This window comes from Pezoporus wallicus, unplaced genomic scaffold (genome assembly GCF_028554395.1).
Source record: "Pezoporus wallicus isolate ANWC-B61680 ecotype Strahan unplaced genomic scaffold, APGP_CSIRO_Pwel_v1 contig_3365, whole genome shotgun sequence".
Lineage (NCBI taxonomy): Eukaryota > Metazoa > Chordata > Aves > Psittaciformes > Psittacidae > Pezoporus > Pezoporus wallicus.
The window spans coordinates 1640785-1654991 of record NW_026640883.1 but is presented as its reverse complement, the minus strand read 5'-3'; the positions used below and the strand labels follow the sequence as shown (position 1 = coordinate 1654991).

The 14207-nt window shown below is 42.7% G+C and overlaps 1 protein-coding gene across 5 annotated transcripts in view; it reads left to right on the top strand.

Moving 5' to 3' along the window:
* The window catches only part of SH3PXD2A (SH3 and PX domains 2A), a 252489-nt gene extending 242355 nt beyond the window's left edge, over positions 1-10134 (top strand). For all 5 annotated transcript variants that reach the window (XM_057421098.1, XM_057421099.1, XM_057421097.1 and 2 more), the window contains 4 exons: positions 3950-4284; positions 5147-5196; positions 7642-7761; positions 7895-10134. In XM_057421098.1, the coding sequence (XP_057277081.1) occupies positions 3950-4284; positions 5147-5196; positions 7642-7761; positions 7895-9790 (2401 nt within the window). In that variant the 3' untranslated portion in view covers positions 9791-10134. The remainder of the gene's footprint in view (positions 1-3949; positions 4285-5146; positions 5197-7641; positions 7762-7894) is intronic.
* Positions 10135-14207: the final 4073 nt, after the last annotated feature.

The window sequence follows — 14207 nt, the reverse complement described above, 5'->3', positions numbered from 1 at the left end:
GGGGTTTCTTAATTTTTATTTTTAACTTCTGTTTAATGTTCCCATAGAGGGAATAGGCTAATAAAGGTAGCAGTGGAGCCAGGAAGGCACTCTAGATAGGAAGAACTCAAAAATGCCTGGGTTTGGTCAGGTCACATATTTTTTTCTCTTTTAATCATTCACAGAAGTGGAATCCAAAGTTGCAGATAGAGGAATCAAGAGCATATAGGGGCTTTTTAGAGAAGAGAAACACTGCAAGACGTCTTTTAACTTATTTTGCTATTCTTAAATGAAGCCGTATGACTACTGTATTCCCCTTTGCAATATTAACAGTTCTACAGGAAGCAGAATTTCTTTTCTTTCTCCCCACTTTTCCTCACATACTCCTTCAGGCCAACCCAAAACACGCACTTTTCTATATAGCAGAAGTGGATTCTAGTGGACAGTGACTCTTGCTGCAGTAGCTTAAGTAAGCACTTCATGGTGATCTACTGCAAGGACAGTGGATGCTCCAGCCACCCCATTGTAGTTAGGAAACACAGCGTGCCCTTGGCTTTTTTGTAAGAGGCATTTTGAGTTGAGCAACCACTCTTCTTGTTGAAAGGTGAGTTAGGGCCTTCCCATACGTGTGTGACAAATGTGTGCCTTAAAAGGAACAAATCTTTCTGCAGTGAGTGTGGGGGAAGAGAGAGCAGGAAGAGAGTGCAGTTGAAGCCTGCTGCCTTGTTGTCTGCTAGGAGACTGAATGCACACACATCAATGTGTAAAAACAAAAAACAAATCCAGCAGCTTGCAAATGAAATCCACCTTAAATGCATTAGCTTGTTCCACCTTAAATATGTAATTTCCCCAAATTCCTGGCCATGTGCTGATCCTCATTTCCTGTCCTTTTTCAATTTTTTTTTTTTTCCTTTTTTTTTTTTTCCCCTAGTTTGCTTCCCTCTGGAGTAATTCCAGTGCTCTGGAGCTGGAAAGCAGATGTGACTCTCAGACTCACAGAGGCACTTCTGACTCTTTTTTTAACATTCCTATGGTTTGAATCCATTTTTTCCTTCATGTAATATAAATAGGGAAGGTTTTGGAATCTCTGAGGAACAAAATCACTGCACCTAATTCTGCAGACCTCACAGTTCAATGCTGCAGAAGCTAGAGGCAATATTTGTGTCTTTATTTTGCTCTGTGTGCATTATGGCTTCAAAATAAGTAAATAAATAAATTGTTTGGATTCTGGAGAAGTGAAAGAGAGGCTCTGACCTGGGATCCATCTTGCTGTTCTACTGAGCTCAGTGGATCTGTGCGCTCCCCAGAATAATCATGGCTGGCATTAGCATCCATTATTAGATCTTGCTTTGTATCAGTTACTGTCACCTGGAGGTAATCTCATGGTGCCCAGGTGGTTTGGAGGCCAAGTAAGTAGCCTTATGCTAAGTAAAACTTATTTGCCCGCATCTTCATTTTGTGGTTAGTTGTGAGCCCCAGCCCATGTGAATGAAGTGTAGTTGGGAGGTGTTAGTGGCACAAAAAGGAGGAGGAATCTAGGATGGGGTTTGAAATGTCTCCAGTAGGTTGTGAACGTTAAACAAAGGAAGTAAGTTTGGGATTCATCTCTTGATGAGAAGATTGTAACTTGTTCAGGACTTCTCTGAAGCTGATAAGCAGTTACCCTTGCTCTTCATTCACCTATAAAATAGGGAGATAAAGTAGTTTTCTAAGGTGATAGGTGCAAAGGTCTTTGATATTACCAGATTCAAGAACTATTTGACTTCCGTAAGTAGCTTTTATTTGTGATGTTGCACAAATAAACTGGCAATTGCTGGCAGTAAATTTCAGGTTGAATTTACTAACTCGCAGGAAGAAATAACCAGCAACAGCTTCTCTACTGAGGGTATGTTGCCCAAAGTTATTAACTGTCCAGATATTGCTGCTACTATTCAGTAGGAGAAACTATGCGAGATCAGAGGTGTCTGAAGCAGCAGGGTTATATGGGCTGATCCAAATACGTACAGTTGGCAGGAGAACTAACATGCCAGTACAGAACCTGCCTGTGGCTGCCTTTCTGATCTTAAACGTGTTAAGTCTCCCACAAACTAAGATGGATGTAAACTGTTTTTTCTTGCTGATTTTGCACAGTCGGGCTCTGTTGAAAGTAACCTTGGAGCTGGAGTGCTCAGTGCATTGGCCAATGAGGCTTTCTCACAGATTAAAATCTTTACATCTCTAGTTCATATGAAGTTATAAATGGCCTTTAAAGAAAACTTCTGTGATTTCTGCTGCCTGGCATTGGTCAGTAGCTCTGCCAAAGGGCCTTCTACTTCAAAAGGGGAGGAAGCCAAAAGTCGTCAGGGTTGGAAAATGTCATTGAGAGCTGCCTTGTCACAACAGGGGATGTGGCACATATTCAGGCCTTTTGCATCTTGACATAGTATCAATGGCTGGATGCTGTGTACCTGTTGAAAGTCAAATCAAGTTGTTACTTGCTGCTACCTGTTAGTCTCCACATGGCAAATAAAGCTCAGAGTTGTTGGGATTCTTTCCTTTTATACCAGAATCTTTGGGGAAGAACTTGTCACTAGGCTCTCTGAGCAGGAGAGATTCCATAACTTTGCTTTCATGTGTGACAGAAGGCAGGTATGTAGGGAGAAGCAGCATCACTAGTATCCTGGGTGATCTAGATGGGAGGGGAGGAAAAGGCAAGATCTTGCCTTTGTACAGGGCAAGTAATGAAGAAGTCTCAGGAAGCAAGCCTACACTGGGTGTTCCTGTTCTTATAAAGCCCCTGTACCACTCCTGAGTGTGTGGATGTGGTGAATGAGCTGAGTATGCCCTGGTGCAGGAATCTTACCATGACCCCAGAATCCAAGTGTTGGCATGGCAGAGTTGCTCATTTGCCAGAGAATGATTTGCTGATATTCTACCTCACCTGCCCCCCAGCTCCTTTCTCTGCTGTCTAATGAGTCTCCATTTTAATTAAAGAGCCTTAGAGTCCAACTGTTTTAACTTTTGTGTTTCCAGCAGATTTCCTGAGCACCAGGATGTTAATGGTGCCTGCTTTCCCACTTACAGTAAAGCTCCTGCCCTGGGTATTTCAAGAGATTAAAGAAAGTTTTCAGTGACTCATTCTGTAGCAAGTTAGTGTTTCGCTAGGGAAAGCAGAGTTCATCCACATGGTCATCCCTGGAGTCTGATTGTAATCTGAAATCCCTGCTGAGGTGTTAGGAATGGCAGGAGTTAGAAAAACCATCTTCCCAAAAGCCCAGCTGTGGAAGAATAACCTCAGTTTGAAGTGCAGCATGAGCAGCTCAGGCTGGTGCTCCAGGAACATGTAGTGGATTCAGGTGTCTGTTCAGATTTCCCAGTTTATTTCTTGAAGTAGCCTCTAACTTGTTCGGAGGAATGAATCTCCATCAAAGCCATTTTCCTCAGTCAAATTGTTTCTTGACTTTACAGTGCTAGAGAAAGCTGCAGTAGATTGAGCCCCATATTCTCCGTAAGAGAAACTGATCATACAAGACTGGGAGTTATGGGGGGAGCATCAGTGTATGTTAATAGTTGCAAGGGGGGGAGGCTTGAACAAGGGCTTTGAACCGTAGACACAAGGTCTGTGTACTGAGCTCCACACACCCTTAGTTTAGCCCTTTTCCCTTTTAAGTTGCCACTAGAGAGTATTGAAATATTTTACTTGATAATTTGCTTTTTTGCTGTATGAGAAAATACTGAGTTTGCCTAGTGCTGTTTGAGTGTGGCATAAAACACGCAAGTCCTTCCATAGGATGATTAGTGGGTAGCAGTCCACAGCTCATGGCTACCTCAGCTGACATGTTTTGATCAATAGGTAATAGAGACTGGAAAAGCTTATACAAGAACCTCAAATTTTGGTTTGTTATCATCTATCACTTTTGCCTTCGCTATGATACCTTAAATGTGTGAGAAGACTATGTTTGATGTGATGATGTTTCATTTGCCTCTGCAGGTATCTAGGCAAAGAGGGCTGGGCCCCAGCTTCTTATCTGAAGAAGGCTAAAGATGATCTTCCATCTAGGAAAAAGAACTTAACTGGTCCAGTGGAAATCATAGGAAACATCATGGAGATCAGTAACCTGCTGAACAAGAAAGCATCCACTGATAAGGAAACTCAAGCAGAAAATGAGACTGCAGAAACTCATATCACCAAGAAGGAAATCAGCTTGCCCATCCTGTGCAATGACTCTAATGGCAATGCCATGATGACCCCAGACAAGCAGATTTCCAAACTGGCCCAGGGATCCCCAGCCATAGCAAGGATAGCACCACAAAGAGCTCAAATAAGTAAGGCAGTAAAGTAGTTTGGGTTTCCACTGGCTTTCAGTGAATTTGGTTTTCTACCTTTCAGGGCATGCATTGCCTAAATCCCATGTGTACTGGCTTTATAGCTGAGTCCACATGAGCAGATCTTTGCATTGTCTGTAGATGTGCAGGAATGCCAGGACATGGTCCTTCATTAGTAGTGATGACATTTAATTTCACTCTCTACAAGGGCTGGCTGGTGGTTCTTTATCTTAGCCGGTATGAGTTTGCTTTTTACTTTTTCCCAGAGCAGATGCCTTTCCTTTTGAAAACTCTAAAATGTGATCTGCGCCCTCAGTAATGCAGATGATGTGATGGTGCATTGTTAGAGTCAAGGAGACCACCTATGTCTTCTGTTGCATTTGTTCTGTTGTTTCTGTGGGGGGCAAATTGCTATAATGTTTTGACTACTTTGTCTGCAAAATGCGGATGCTAACACCAGTCTATGCAAGGAATGGCAAGATACCATGATAGAGGACAATGTGAGTGTTATTAATTTAGTGGATTATTTTTATCGCTTTGGGGAAAACTAGGTATTAGGCCAATTCTGTACTGGCCAATCTCCAGTGGAGCTGGTCAGTTCCAGAAGAAAATACAATCCACTACTTTCTGGCAGTGATTTCCTCTTAAATTTGCTGGCTTAGCTGAGATGAATAGCTAAGCTACCTTGGTATTTCTAATATATCCTCATAGTTTCCTATCTTTTTTCATGCAGATGCCTTAAATATTGCAAATACCGATAACTAATATTCTCAAATTATGTAACAGCAAAGAGCTGCTGAAAAATGTGTTTAGCAATACTTACAAAGTTAAATAAATTGTCCCTTTTCCCTTTCCTGCTCAGGTTCTCCAAATCTAAGAACAAGACCACCACCACGAAGAGAATCCAGTCTGGTTTGTATTGGTTTATGATATATGTTAGCAGTGGGGTAGGTGTGTGGGTGAGTTATGAGACTTTCTACAGCTGTACTGGGGGGGGGGGGGGGGGGGATGTATAGAATTATAGAATCACAGAATAGTTAAGGTTGGAAAGGGCCTTAAGATCATCCAGTTCCAACCCCCCTGCCATGGGCAGGGACACCTCACACTAAACCATCTCACCTAAGGCTCTGTCCAACCTGTCCCTGAACACTGCTAGGGATGGAGCATTCACAGCTTCCCTGGGCAACCCATTCCAGTGCCTCACCACCCTTACAGTAAAGAATGTCCTCCTTATATCCAATCTAAACTTCCCCTGTTTAAGTTTGAACCCATTACCCCATGTCCTATCACTATAGTCCCTAATGAATAGTCCCTCCCCAGCATCCTTATAGGCCCTCTTCAGATACTGGAAGGCTGCTATGAGGTCTCCATGCAGCCTTCTCATGCCTGTTCATTTTATTGTTTATCTGTTGAGCAGACCTTTGGACATCCTAACTTTAATTGGGAACTGCAGGGATAACATCCTAAAGTTACTATGTTGTGCATGAGCCTTAAAGCCTGTCTGGCTGACTCAGCAGGATTAAAGTTCCTCTATCTGTCTTTAGCCCAGACTGGATCTTTTGACTTTCTCTTGTCTTTTGTCCTCCTTCCATTCCTACTGTCTTTGAGATAGTTAAGCTTCACTCTTGTATATATTTAAGGTTACTTGAGACCTTATGGAGGATGTGTACTATGAGAATGAGACCTCCTATGATTTTTACCTTCAAAGCTGGAAGCCTAGACCATTTTGATTTTAGGACTGTGATTTTCAGATAGGAAGTACTAAGTAATCTATTAGCACAAATTCATGCTAATAACCTGTTTACAAATAGACGATACATGGTGTTTAATCTGTTGTACCCCTTTTTAGCAGTATGTGACTTACAATTTCTTTTGTGTTATCTGAGATCCCTGTTAACTAGATGAATAGCATATTGGCATTTTCTTCCTGTTTCTTTTTGCGTTATTTTCAAATAGACTTTGTTTTGGCAAGACTATTACTCTTAATCTTATGCTAAAAATAACAATGATAATATATATGAAACCCTGAACATGCCTGCTGTTTTCAATTATCTTCATTTAATCCAAACCATGCTATTATCTGAAGGCATTTTATTATGCTGCACTTCTGCTGTGTTTCAGCATTTATAGTGCAGAAACATCCAATTATAATATTGTTAGACACGGTTCCTAAGGTGCAGTGATGCATTCTCCATGAAATACCACATGCTGCGTTTCATCACATTCATGTGATAAAACTTGGGTTGTTAGTTACAATGAGGGTGTTTTAGAAATAGAGCAGTGTGAGAATAAAGCACAGTATGCAATTTGCCTTTCTCCCATTGCTGGCTTAGGATCAGTTTGTGTCTTTGGCTGTCCTGTACATGTCTGTGGCAGGTCTGACCTATGGTCAAGAGATCCTGACATACTGCAATTCTAGTGTTAGAACCACAAGCTGTGAAGCTTCACCAGCATCTAGTCATTCTGTAGATGAGCGCTGTGCTAATCTGAAAAGCTTTTGGTACTAAAATTCTTGAAAGGACTCTTACCCCATTCATCACCTTAAAAATAATTGTTATGAACTCTGAAATGCAACAGCTCAATGTAAAGGCACTTGGCTTTTAGAAGAGTCTGGTATGCTGCAGAGTGGCTGTAAATAGCAGTGTCGTGCTTCTTTTGGAGCCTCTGTACAATTTAAATGCAGGTTATGTTGGGATTGAGTAGAGGTTCTGGGTCTCTGTTACGTGGAGGAATTGGCATCTTGATCCTATAGTAAAGCCCTTCCTCTCTCTTGCCACTTCAGCTGAGCCGAGCTCTTCATGGGGTCTGTGATATTATTCTTGTTTCTTGCTACAACAGAATCCCATTAGCTCATATCACTCTTTCAGATGGTTTAAAAATCCCACAGCAGATTAAGAGCAATAATTCATTAGGATTACATTTTAAAGCCATATATTTGGTGGCGGGCAGAAACTGTTACAGGCCAGTTGCATTGTGATTTTCTGCAGTTGTGGCAAGCCATTCAGAACCGAGTCTTTCTAGACAAAATCTCAGAGTACATGGGCTGTTGTTACTGTGACTGGAACGGCAGCTCACACTTTATGGCCCATCAGTAAAATGTTTTACTGTTTAGGTAAAGATTATCACTGTTTTAATAGGTGGTGAAGGCAGCATGAACAGTGTGCATTTTGATAGGTTTCTCTCTTGTGGCCCATCTCAGCATATCAGCTTCCACTCTGGAGAACTGGGAAGTTATCATTAGGAAGTAACACAGGAATAAGGAAGAATTTTAGTGAATGAAGGCAAATACTTTTTTCGTTTTGCTGTTCAGCCACTGTTTCTTTGGTTTAACTGAACAAAACTCCCTATTTTCTGTAGGGTTTTCAGTTGCCCAAACCACCAGAGCCACCCTCTGTGGAAGTGGAATACTACACCATTGCAGAGTTCCAGTCATGTATTTCTGATGGCATAAGCTTTCGTGGAGGACAAAAAGCAGAGGTGAGCCTTAACAGTGCAGCTGGAAAAAAACTGTAATATTTGGCAATTGCAGGGAACTGGATTGAACAGGAAGGAGTGGAAAGCTTTCGGTTGAGACTTTTGTCAAAGTAACACGTTCCTTGTCATGTCCTAGGTTATAGAAAAGAATTCTGGCGGCTGGTGGTACGTGCAGATTGGAGAGAAGGAGGGATGGGCTCCAGCATCTTACATTGACAAAAGGAAGAAGCCGAATTTAAACAGAAGAACCAGTACTTTAACCCGGCCTAAAGTTCCTCCCCCAGCACCTCCCAGTAAACCAAAAGACCCTGAAGAAGGAACAGCTCCTGGAACAGTTTCTTCAGGAGATACCCAGGACTCTCCCCACAAGCTGAAATATGAAGAACCTGAGTATGATGTGCCTGCCTTTGGCTTTGACTCAGAGTGTGAAGGGAGTGAAAGTCATCGTGAAGAGGGCACTCTTGAAAAACGACTGTTTCAGCCCCTCAAGCCCTCTCCTATGTCATCACTTCAGAAAGCAAAGTTCAAAGTGGAAGAGTCTTCAGAAGAAGTTGCTCACGAAGAAGAGACCATCTATGAGAATGAGGGATTCAGACGTTATGTGGAAGATGCTTCATCCAATAAAGAATCTAGTGGAGACTCCGATTCTCAGAAAAGCTCTTCTCTCTCCCTGATCCAAAGGAATTCTCCATCTTCCAGCTCTCCTAAGTCATCACTTATGAAGCTCAAGATGGACAAAAACATTCAGCCTGATCTTGGAAAATGCCATTATTCCAGGAGTGAGGAAACAAAACCAAGGTCAGCTTCAGATGTTGGTTTACGTGGTGTGCCACGGACAGGCATGAAGAAAGAGCCTGGTCAAAGTCCTTCCATTAGAGCAAAGCCAATTGTTAGGCCCAAACCCTTCCTGAACAAGGCAGACTCTCAGAGCCAAGAAAAGATGGATATCAGCACTTTAAGGCGACAGCTGAGGCCAACTGGGCAACTCAGAGGTGGACTTAAAGGTTCAAGAAGTGAAGAGTCCGAGAGCCCCCCACATACAGCTTCTGAGAACCAAGAGGATCCTGTTAGGAGGAGCTCAGCTGATATCATTACAGCTCCTTCCCGTGGCATTTTCTGCTCTAGCCATACAGCCAAAACTGAGCAAGAAAATGACTCCAGATGTTTCTATGTGACCACTGACTCATACCAAAAGGTACAGGATTCTGAAATTTGCTTCCCAGCAGGAGTAGAAGTGGAAGTGCTGGAAAAGCAAGCCAGTGGATGGTGGTACCTGAAATACGGAGACATGGAAGGCTGGGCTCCTTCCCATTATTTGGCTCTCCCTGATAACCAGCGGGAAACTACATCAGCAGAGACCGATGCCTCAATTGCCAGGAACAGGAAAAATGAAAACAAGTCAAACAGTTTAGAGAAGATAGAGAAGAGGGTTCAGGCTTTGAACACCATCAACCAGAGCAAACGTTCAACACCACCCATCCCAAGCAAACCTCCTGGTGGTTTTTCAAAGCCATCAGGGCCAGTGAAAATGAGGAATGGTGTGAGGCAACTTGCCGTCCGGCCGCAGTCAGTGTTTGTGTCTCCACCACCAAAGGATAACAACCTGTCATGCTCCTTGCGCAGAAATGAATCTTTAACAACTACGGATCATCTTAGGAGTGTCCGTCGGAATTCCTCCTTTAGCAACGCATGGTCACAGCCTGGCGATGCGAAGGGGAAGCAGCCTGAGCGGTCGGGTACAGAGAACTCGGAGAACACCTCCAATCTCTCTACCCAGAGGAATGGGATTCCTGTGTCCACAGTCAGGCCAAAGCCCATTGAGAAATCCCAGTTCATCCACAACAATCTCAAGGACATCTATGTTTCCATTGCAGACTATGAAGGGGATGAGGAGACTGCAGGGTTTCAAGAAGGTGTCTGCATGGAAGTCCTCGAAAGGAACCCGAATGGCTGGTGGTATTGCCAGATTATGAATGGTGTGAAGCCATTCAAAGGCTGGGTGCCCTCAAATTACTTGGAGAAAAAGAACTAATATTGCAATATCTTTAACCTCCCTAATTTATACTGTTCCTGTTGTGTACATGTGGAAAAAAAAAACAAACAATTGCTACGCAAAAAGACGTTTCCCTGTGCTCCAGTTTGTACAAAGGGACAAAGGAGTCTATGCTGAGGACAAACCTGCTGTTCTGGAGAGGTTTGTGGGGCTAATATGTTGTAAACAGCTATGAGGAAGATGCAGCATAGTCAAATGCCTTTTTGTGAAGTTGTTAATAATCTTGTATGTGTAACAGGGTATGATATCCCATCTTTCCCATTATCGATAGGAAACCAAATGTGTGCCTTTTGTGAGAGAGAAATACACATGCATCTACTTGGGGAGTTTTGTGCCAAACTCTGTTTTACGATCTAGGCTCCCTTTCTCCTCATTCTTGTCTGTACATGGAATACCCAAGAGTTCTGGATGCATTTCCACAACTTACAGTGAGAAGGGAATGGAAGTTTCTGAAACACAGAGGGACTCTAATCCTTTGGAGATGTTCAATTCTTTTTTTACTATTCTCTACAGTTGGTTGGTCCAGAGTTGGAGCCTTTTCACCGTGGAGACATTTGGTCTCTTGACTTCAACTGTGTTTTGTTGTTACTGGTAACTCACCGGAAAAGGCAATCAGGTGGTGCTGGTTGGGGGCTTTTTGTTTCCTTTTGTTCTGTCTTGTACTTTGAGTTGGGATTTCAGGTGTTCTAGGGCAGCAATGCCTACTGGTGCTTGTAAAACAAACCTACAAACCCCATGCTTAAGCACGTTGATTACTCCGTAGACTCCATATTTAGTTCTGTGCCTGACTCCTGCCAGGTGATCCTGGTTGATTCTCTTCTCAGAGTCGGGTTTCTCAAAACTTGACATAATATGAAAATATTCAAAAGTCCCTTAAGACACTAAAGACAAAGCTGTCAAACGTGTTACTTCTCGTTTTTGTGATCTGGTCCAAATTCAAGTGTGCTGACTGCTGGCAGGGCCCACCAAGGTATTAGTTAGAAATAGCCGTGACCTTCTGCAACATCAGTGTTTACAATAGGGGGTGGGGGGATAAAGCCATCAAACTCAGTCTGCACATCCTTAATTTGTGTATTTTTTGGGAACAGTTTTTTCTGTGTTTTGTTTTTGTCTTTTCTGTACGTTCTTGGTTTACTTTTTTTTTAGTCTTGTTTTACCAAGAGAGACTTAAAACTGAAGGAGCAGCCAAATATGTGTTTCTGTTCCCACTTGAATCCAAAATGTACATTTGTACTGGAAAGCGTACCTGGGCTTCTCAGGCTCAGAGGTTTAATATCAAAGGAATTACACCTAAAATGCATCTAACCAGGAAGCTGCCTCTTCTAATTCCATTTCTAATTGCCTTTATTGATGCATGCGTTGAAACACGGCACATGGTAGGGAAAGTGTGGTGGGAAATGGAAGAGGCATCCATTGAAAAAGGCTTTGAACATCTTTTATTTATGAGGTTGCCAAGTCTTTTGCCCACATCCCTACTGTACTTGTGGAAGACATGGCTTTTTAGGGGGGGTTAAATGGCTTTGTTAATCACTCAAGATCAGTATCTAATTCCTTTAAATAATAGGCAGCATTGCAGATCTGTTTTTAGGGGGAGGGGCAGACTATTTCACTACTGGTTTACACAAAATTATACATGCCATTTTTTCCAACAGAATTTCAAACTGATTTGGCTTAGAAGCTAAAGGATATGAAGACTTAAAAATAGCTGGGATCAAGGGGCTGAGTAAAATAGCACAAGAATATCATGTGTTTCTCTGCCAAAAAAATACTACACAATTTATACGTTGTTCTTGTCTTTATTGTTGGGGGTTTTTGTGGTTTGGGTTTTTTATTAATTTCCCTGGTAACACTGAGAGAGTTGCCTACAGCTAACCTACACCTAACGTGACTGGTGTCTTTTTGGTAGCTGAAACAACATCCAGGTGCCACTACTGGCTATGAACAGTGCTGTGGTTCGAGCAGCTCTTTGCATCCAAGTGGGGAGGGAGGCTGTTCAGTTGGGGTCCCTTTATACTGTGGTGGCAAGAGAAGGAGGTGTATCTGCACAATAGCTCCTATCACAGTGTGCAGGGTCCTCTTTGTACCTTAGTATCTTGCCATATAATATGTATGTATATATCCAGTTAGCTACATCGTACTGGATGTGTATCTGAGGCATTGTGGCCCTGTCTCCCATACTTCTCCCCATTTTTAATTGTACTAATATGGTAGCAGCCATAAAAGACTGCTGGAGCTGTTGTGAGATTATAATAGAAGTATTATATTCTTCTGCTGGACAGTATTAAATAGAGCAATACATAGAGTTATCTGCTAGATTGCAGTACTAATAGTAGTGACTTAGTGACTCATATTAATGTTGTTGTGATTTATTTTAACAATAATGATGAGGAAGTGGTTCATTATTTTGGATTAATGCACTTTAACAATAAAAGAAAACAAAATGGAAGCCAATGCAGAGAAATAAGTGCATTATTTAAAGGTGCAGTATATAATTATCATTTTCTTGAAGCACATATTTATTAAGAATTAACTTATTATTTAAAATATTCTAAAGTTTTGTTTAAAGACATTCCCTCTAGGTCATCTCTTTGGGGGGATGTAAAAGCACAGCTCCCAGATCTTCTGCATTGAGCCACTGAATTCTCTGAATATGGTGTGGTGTGAGGTGAGCCCCTACCTAGGGAGAGGAAAGCAGCACACAAATGGGAGAGCCCTGACTACCACAGGTGTTCTCACCTGCATCCAGCAAAGTTGAGCACAGAGCAGCTCTCAACTGCAAAAGTGCTCACAGGGTTTGGAGTGGCAGAGCTGGTTTTGCCAGACAGTTGTGGTGCTGTGTCCTTGCATGAGGCTGGTCCCTGGTGGACACAGGCTCAGGCAGATCCTCACACTAACCTGTGAAATGCAGGCCACCTCTGTAACATCAGTCTGTCCCTCAGCTCCCTTTCCACCTTGCTGGCTTGCATCTCCAGCTCTGGCTTTTGCAGGGAGATGGTTTGCTGAGCTCCATCAGTGCAGGGGATGACACCTGGTGAGGGTGCCTGCAGCACAGCCAGGGTTTTCTCAAGCAGCAGCCCAGTGTCCTATGGCTCAGTTGCTCCTTTTTCACATCCCAAAGGTTTCATGGCCCCTGGAGCAGAGGCCAGGACCTGTAGATGGGCTGCAAAGCCACACTAGCTTCTTCCATCTGCCTCAGATAGGGCATAACCAACCTACTTGATGCTAGAAATGAATGTGGGCCACCACGGCCTGATGGGAAAGCTTTGGTTTGGGCTTCCCTTTATTTGGTGGCTGTTTTGACTGCTTGTGTTTGAAAGGTCACTTTTAAAGAAAATGCCCCCCCCCCCCCCCAGTTTTTCCCCCTCCCATTTTTACCATTGTCACAGCATCTCTCACCAATCTCTTTTTTTTATTCTTCCAACTGAGAGGAAAAGAATTACTTTTTCCACCAGCGAGCAGCTAGGTTTGGTCAGCTCCACTGATACCTGAAATAGCAAGCCCTTTCTACTATTAGCTGTGAAACAGAGTGAAAGGCCTTAAGCTAAATCAGAGAAGCTGACTGCAGGGCAGGAAAACCTGGCAGGGTGCCTCAAAGGACGGTGTAGTGCTAGAAGTGTTTTAGTTCTTTTCTAAAATGTTGATGTCGCCTTAAGCTTTTATTTTTACTAAATTTGTCGGAACTGACACTGGATCAAGAGCAATATTTAAATATAACATACACCTCAGTGAACACTCAATGCAGAAATCAACAGTACTGTTTAAATTTCTCTCTTTTTTCGGTTTATTCTTGAACCAGATTGTTAAGAAGAAGAGCTCTGCAGGGCTTGGGCAAAGCCGTTTGCAGCTGAAGGGGGCCCTCCTCCGGGGGGAGAGGCGGCTGCTGTCACCGCGTTGCTCTCACCCGCTCTCCGTGCTTTCCAAAATGTCTTGAATTTGGACCAGCAGAAAATCCAAACTCTAACGCCAGAGAAGAAAAATTTAAGAATGTGAAAATTGTGTCTTGCTGTATACTGCAACTTTAATAATAATGAGCACTTCTGAGTTCGTTATTGAGGTTTATATAATGCCTGAAAAGTTTAATTCCTGGTTTCCCTTATCTACCCTCTCAGAACACAAGAGTCCCGAGTTTTTGTCAGCAGCCCTTCCCTGTGGGAGGCAATTTCTGTTAAGTTTTCTCTCTCATGCTTTGCAGTGGGTGGGTATAGTCATACGTGCTCATCCTTTGCAAGCCACGCTTCTCAAGATGAAAGATATGATGAGCACGTGTCAGGATACTTAACTGGTGTGTTGACAGGAAGCCTTTAAATCGGTGTGTACAGTAATAGCAAACACACAACAATGAAGGATTGAAATTGGCTCACTTTTAAATATGGAATTTCACATCTGCACGGGTATG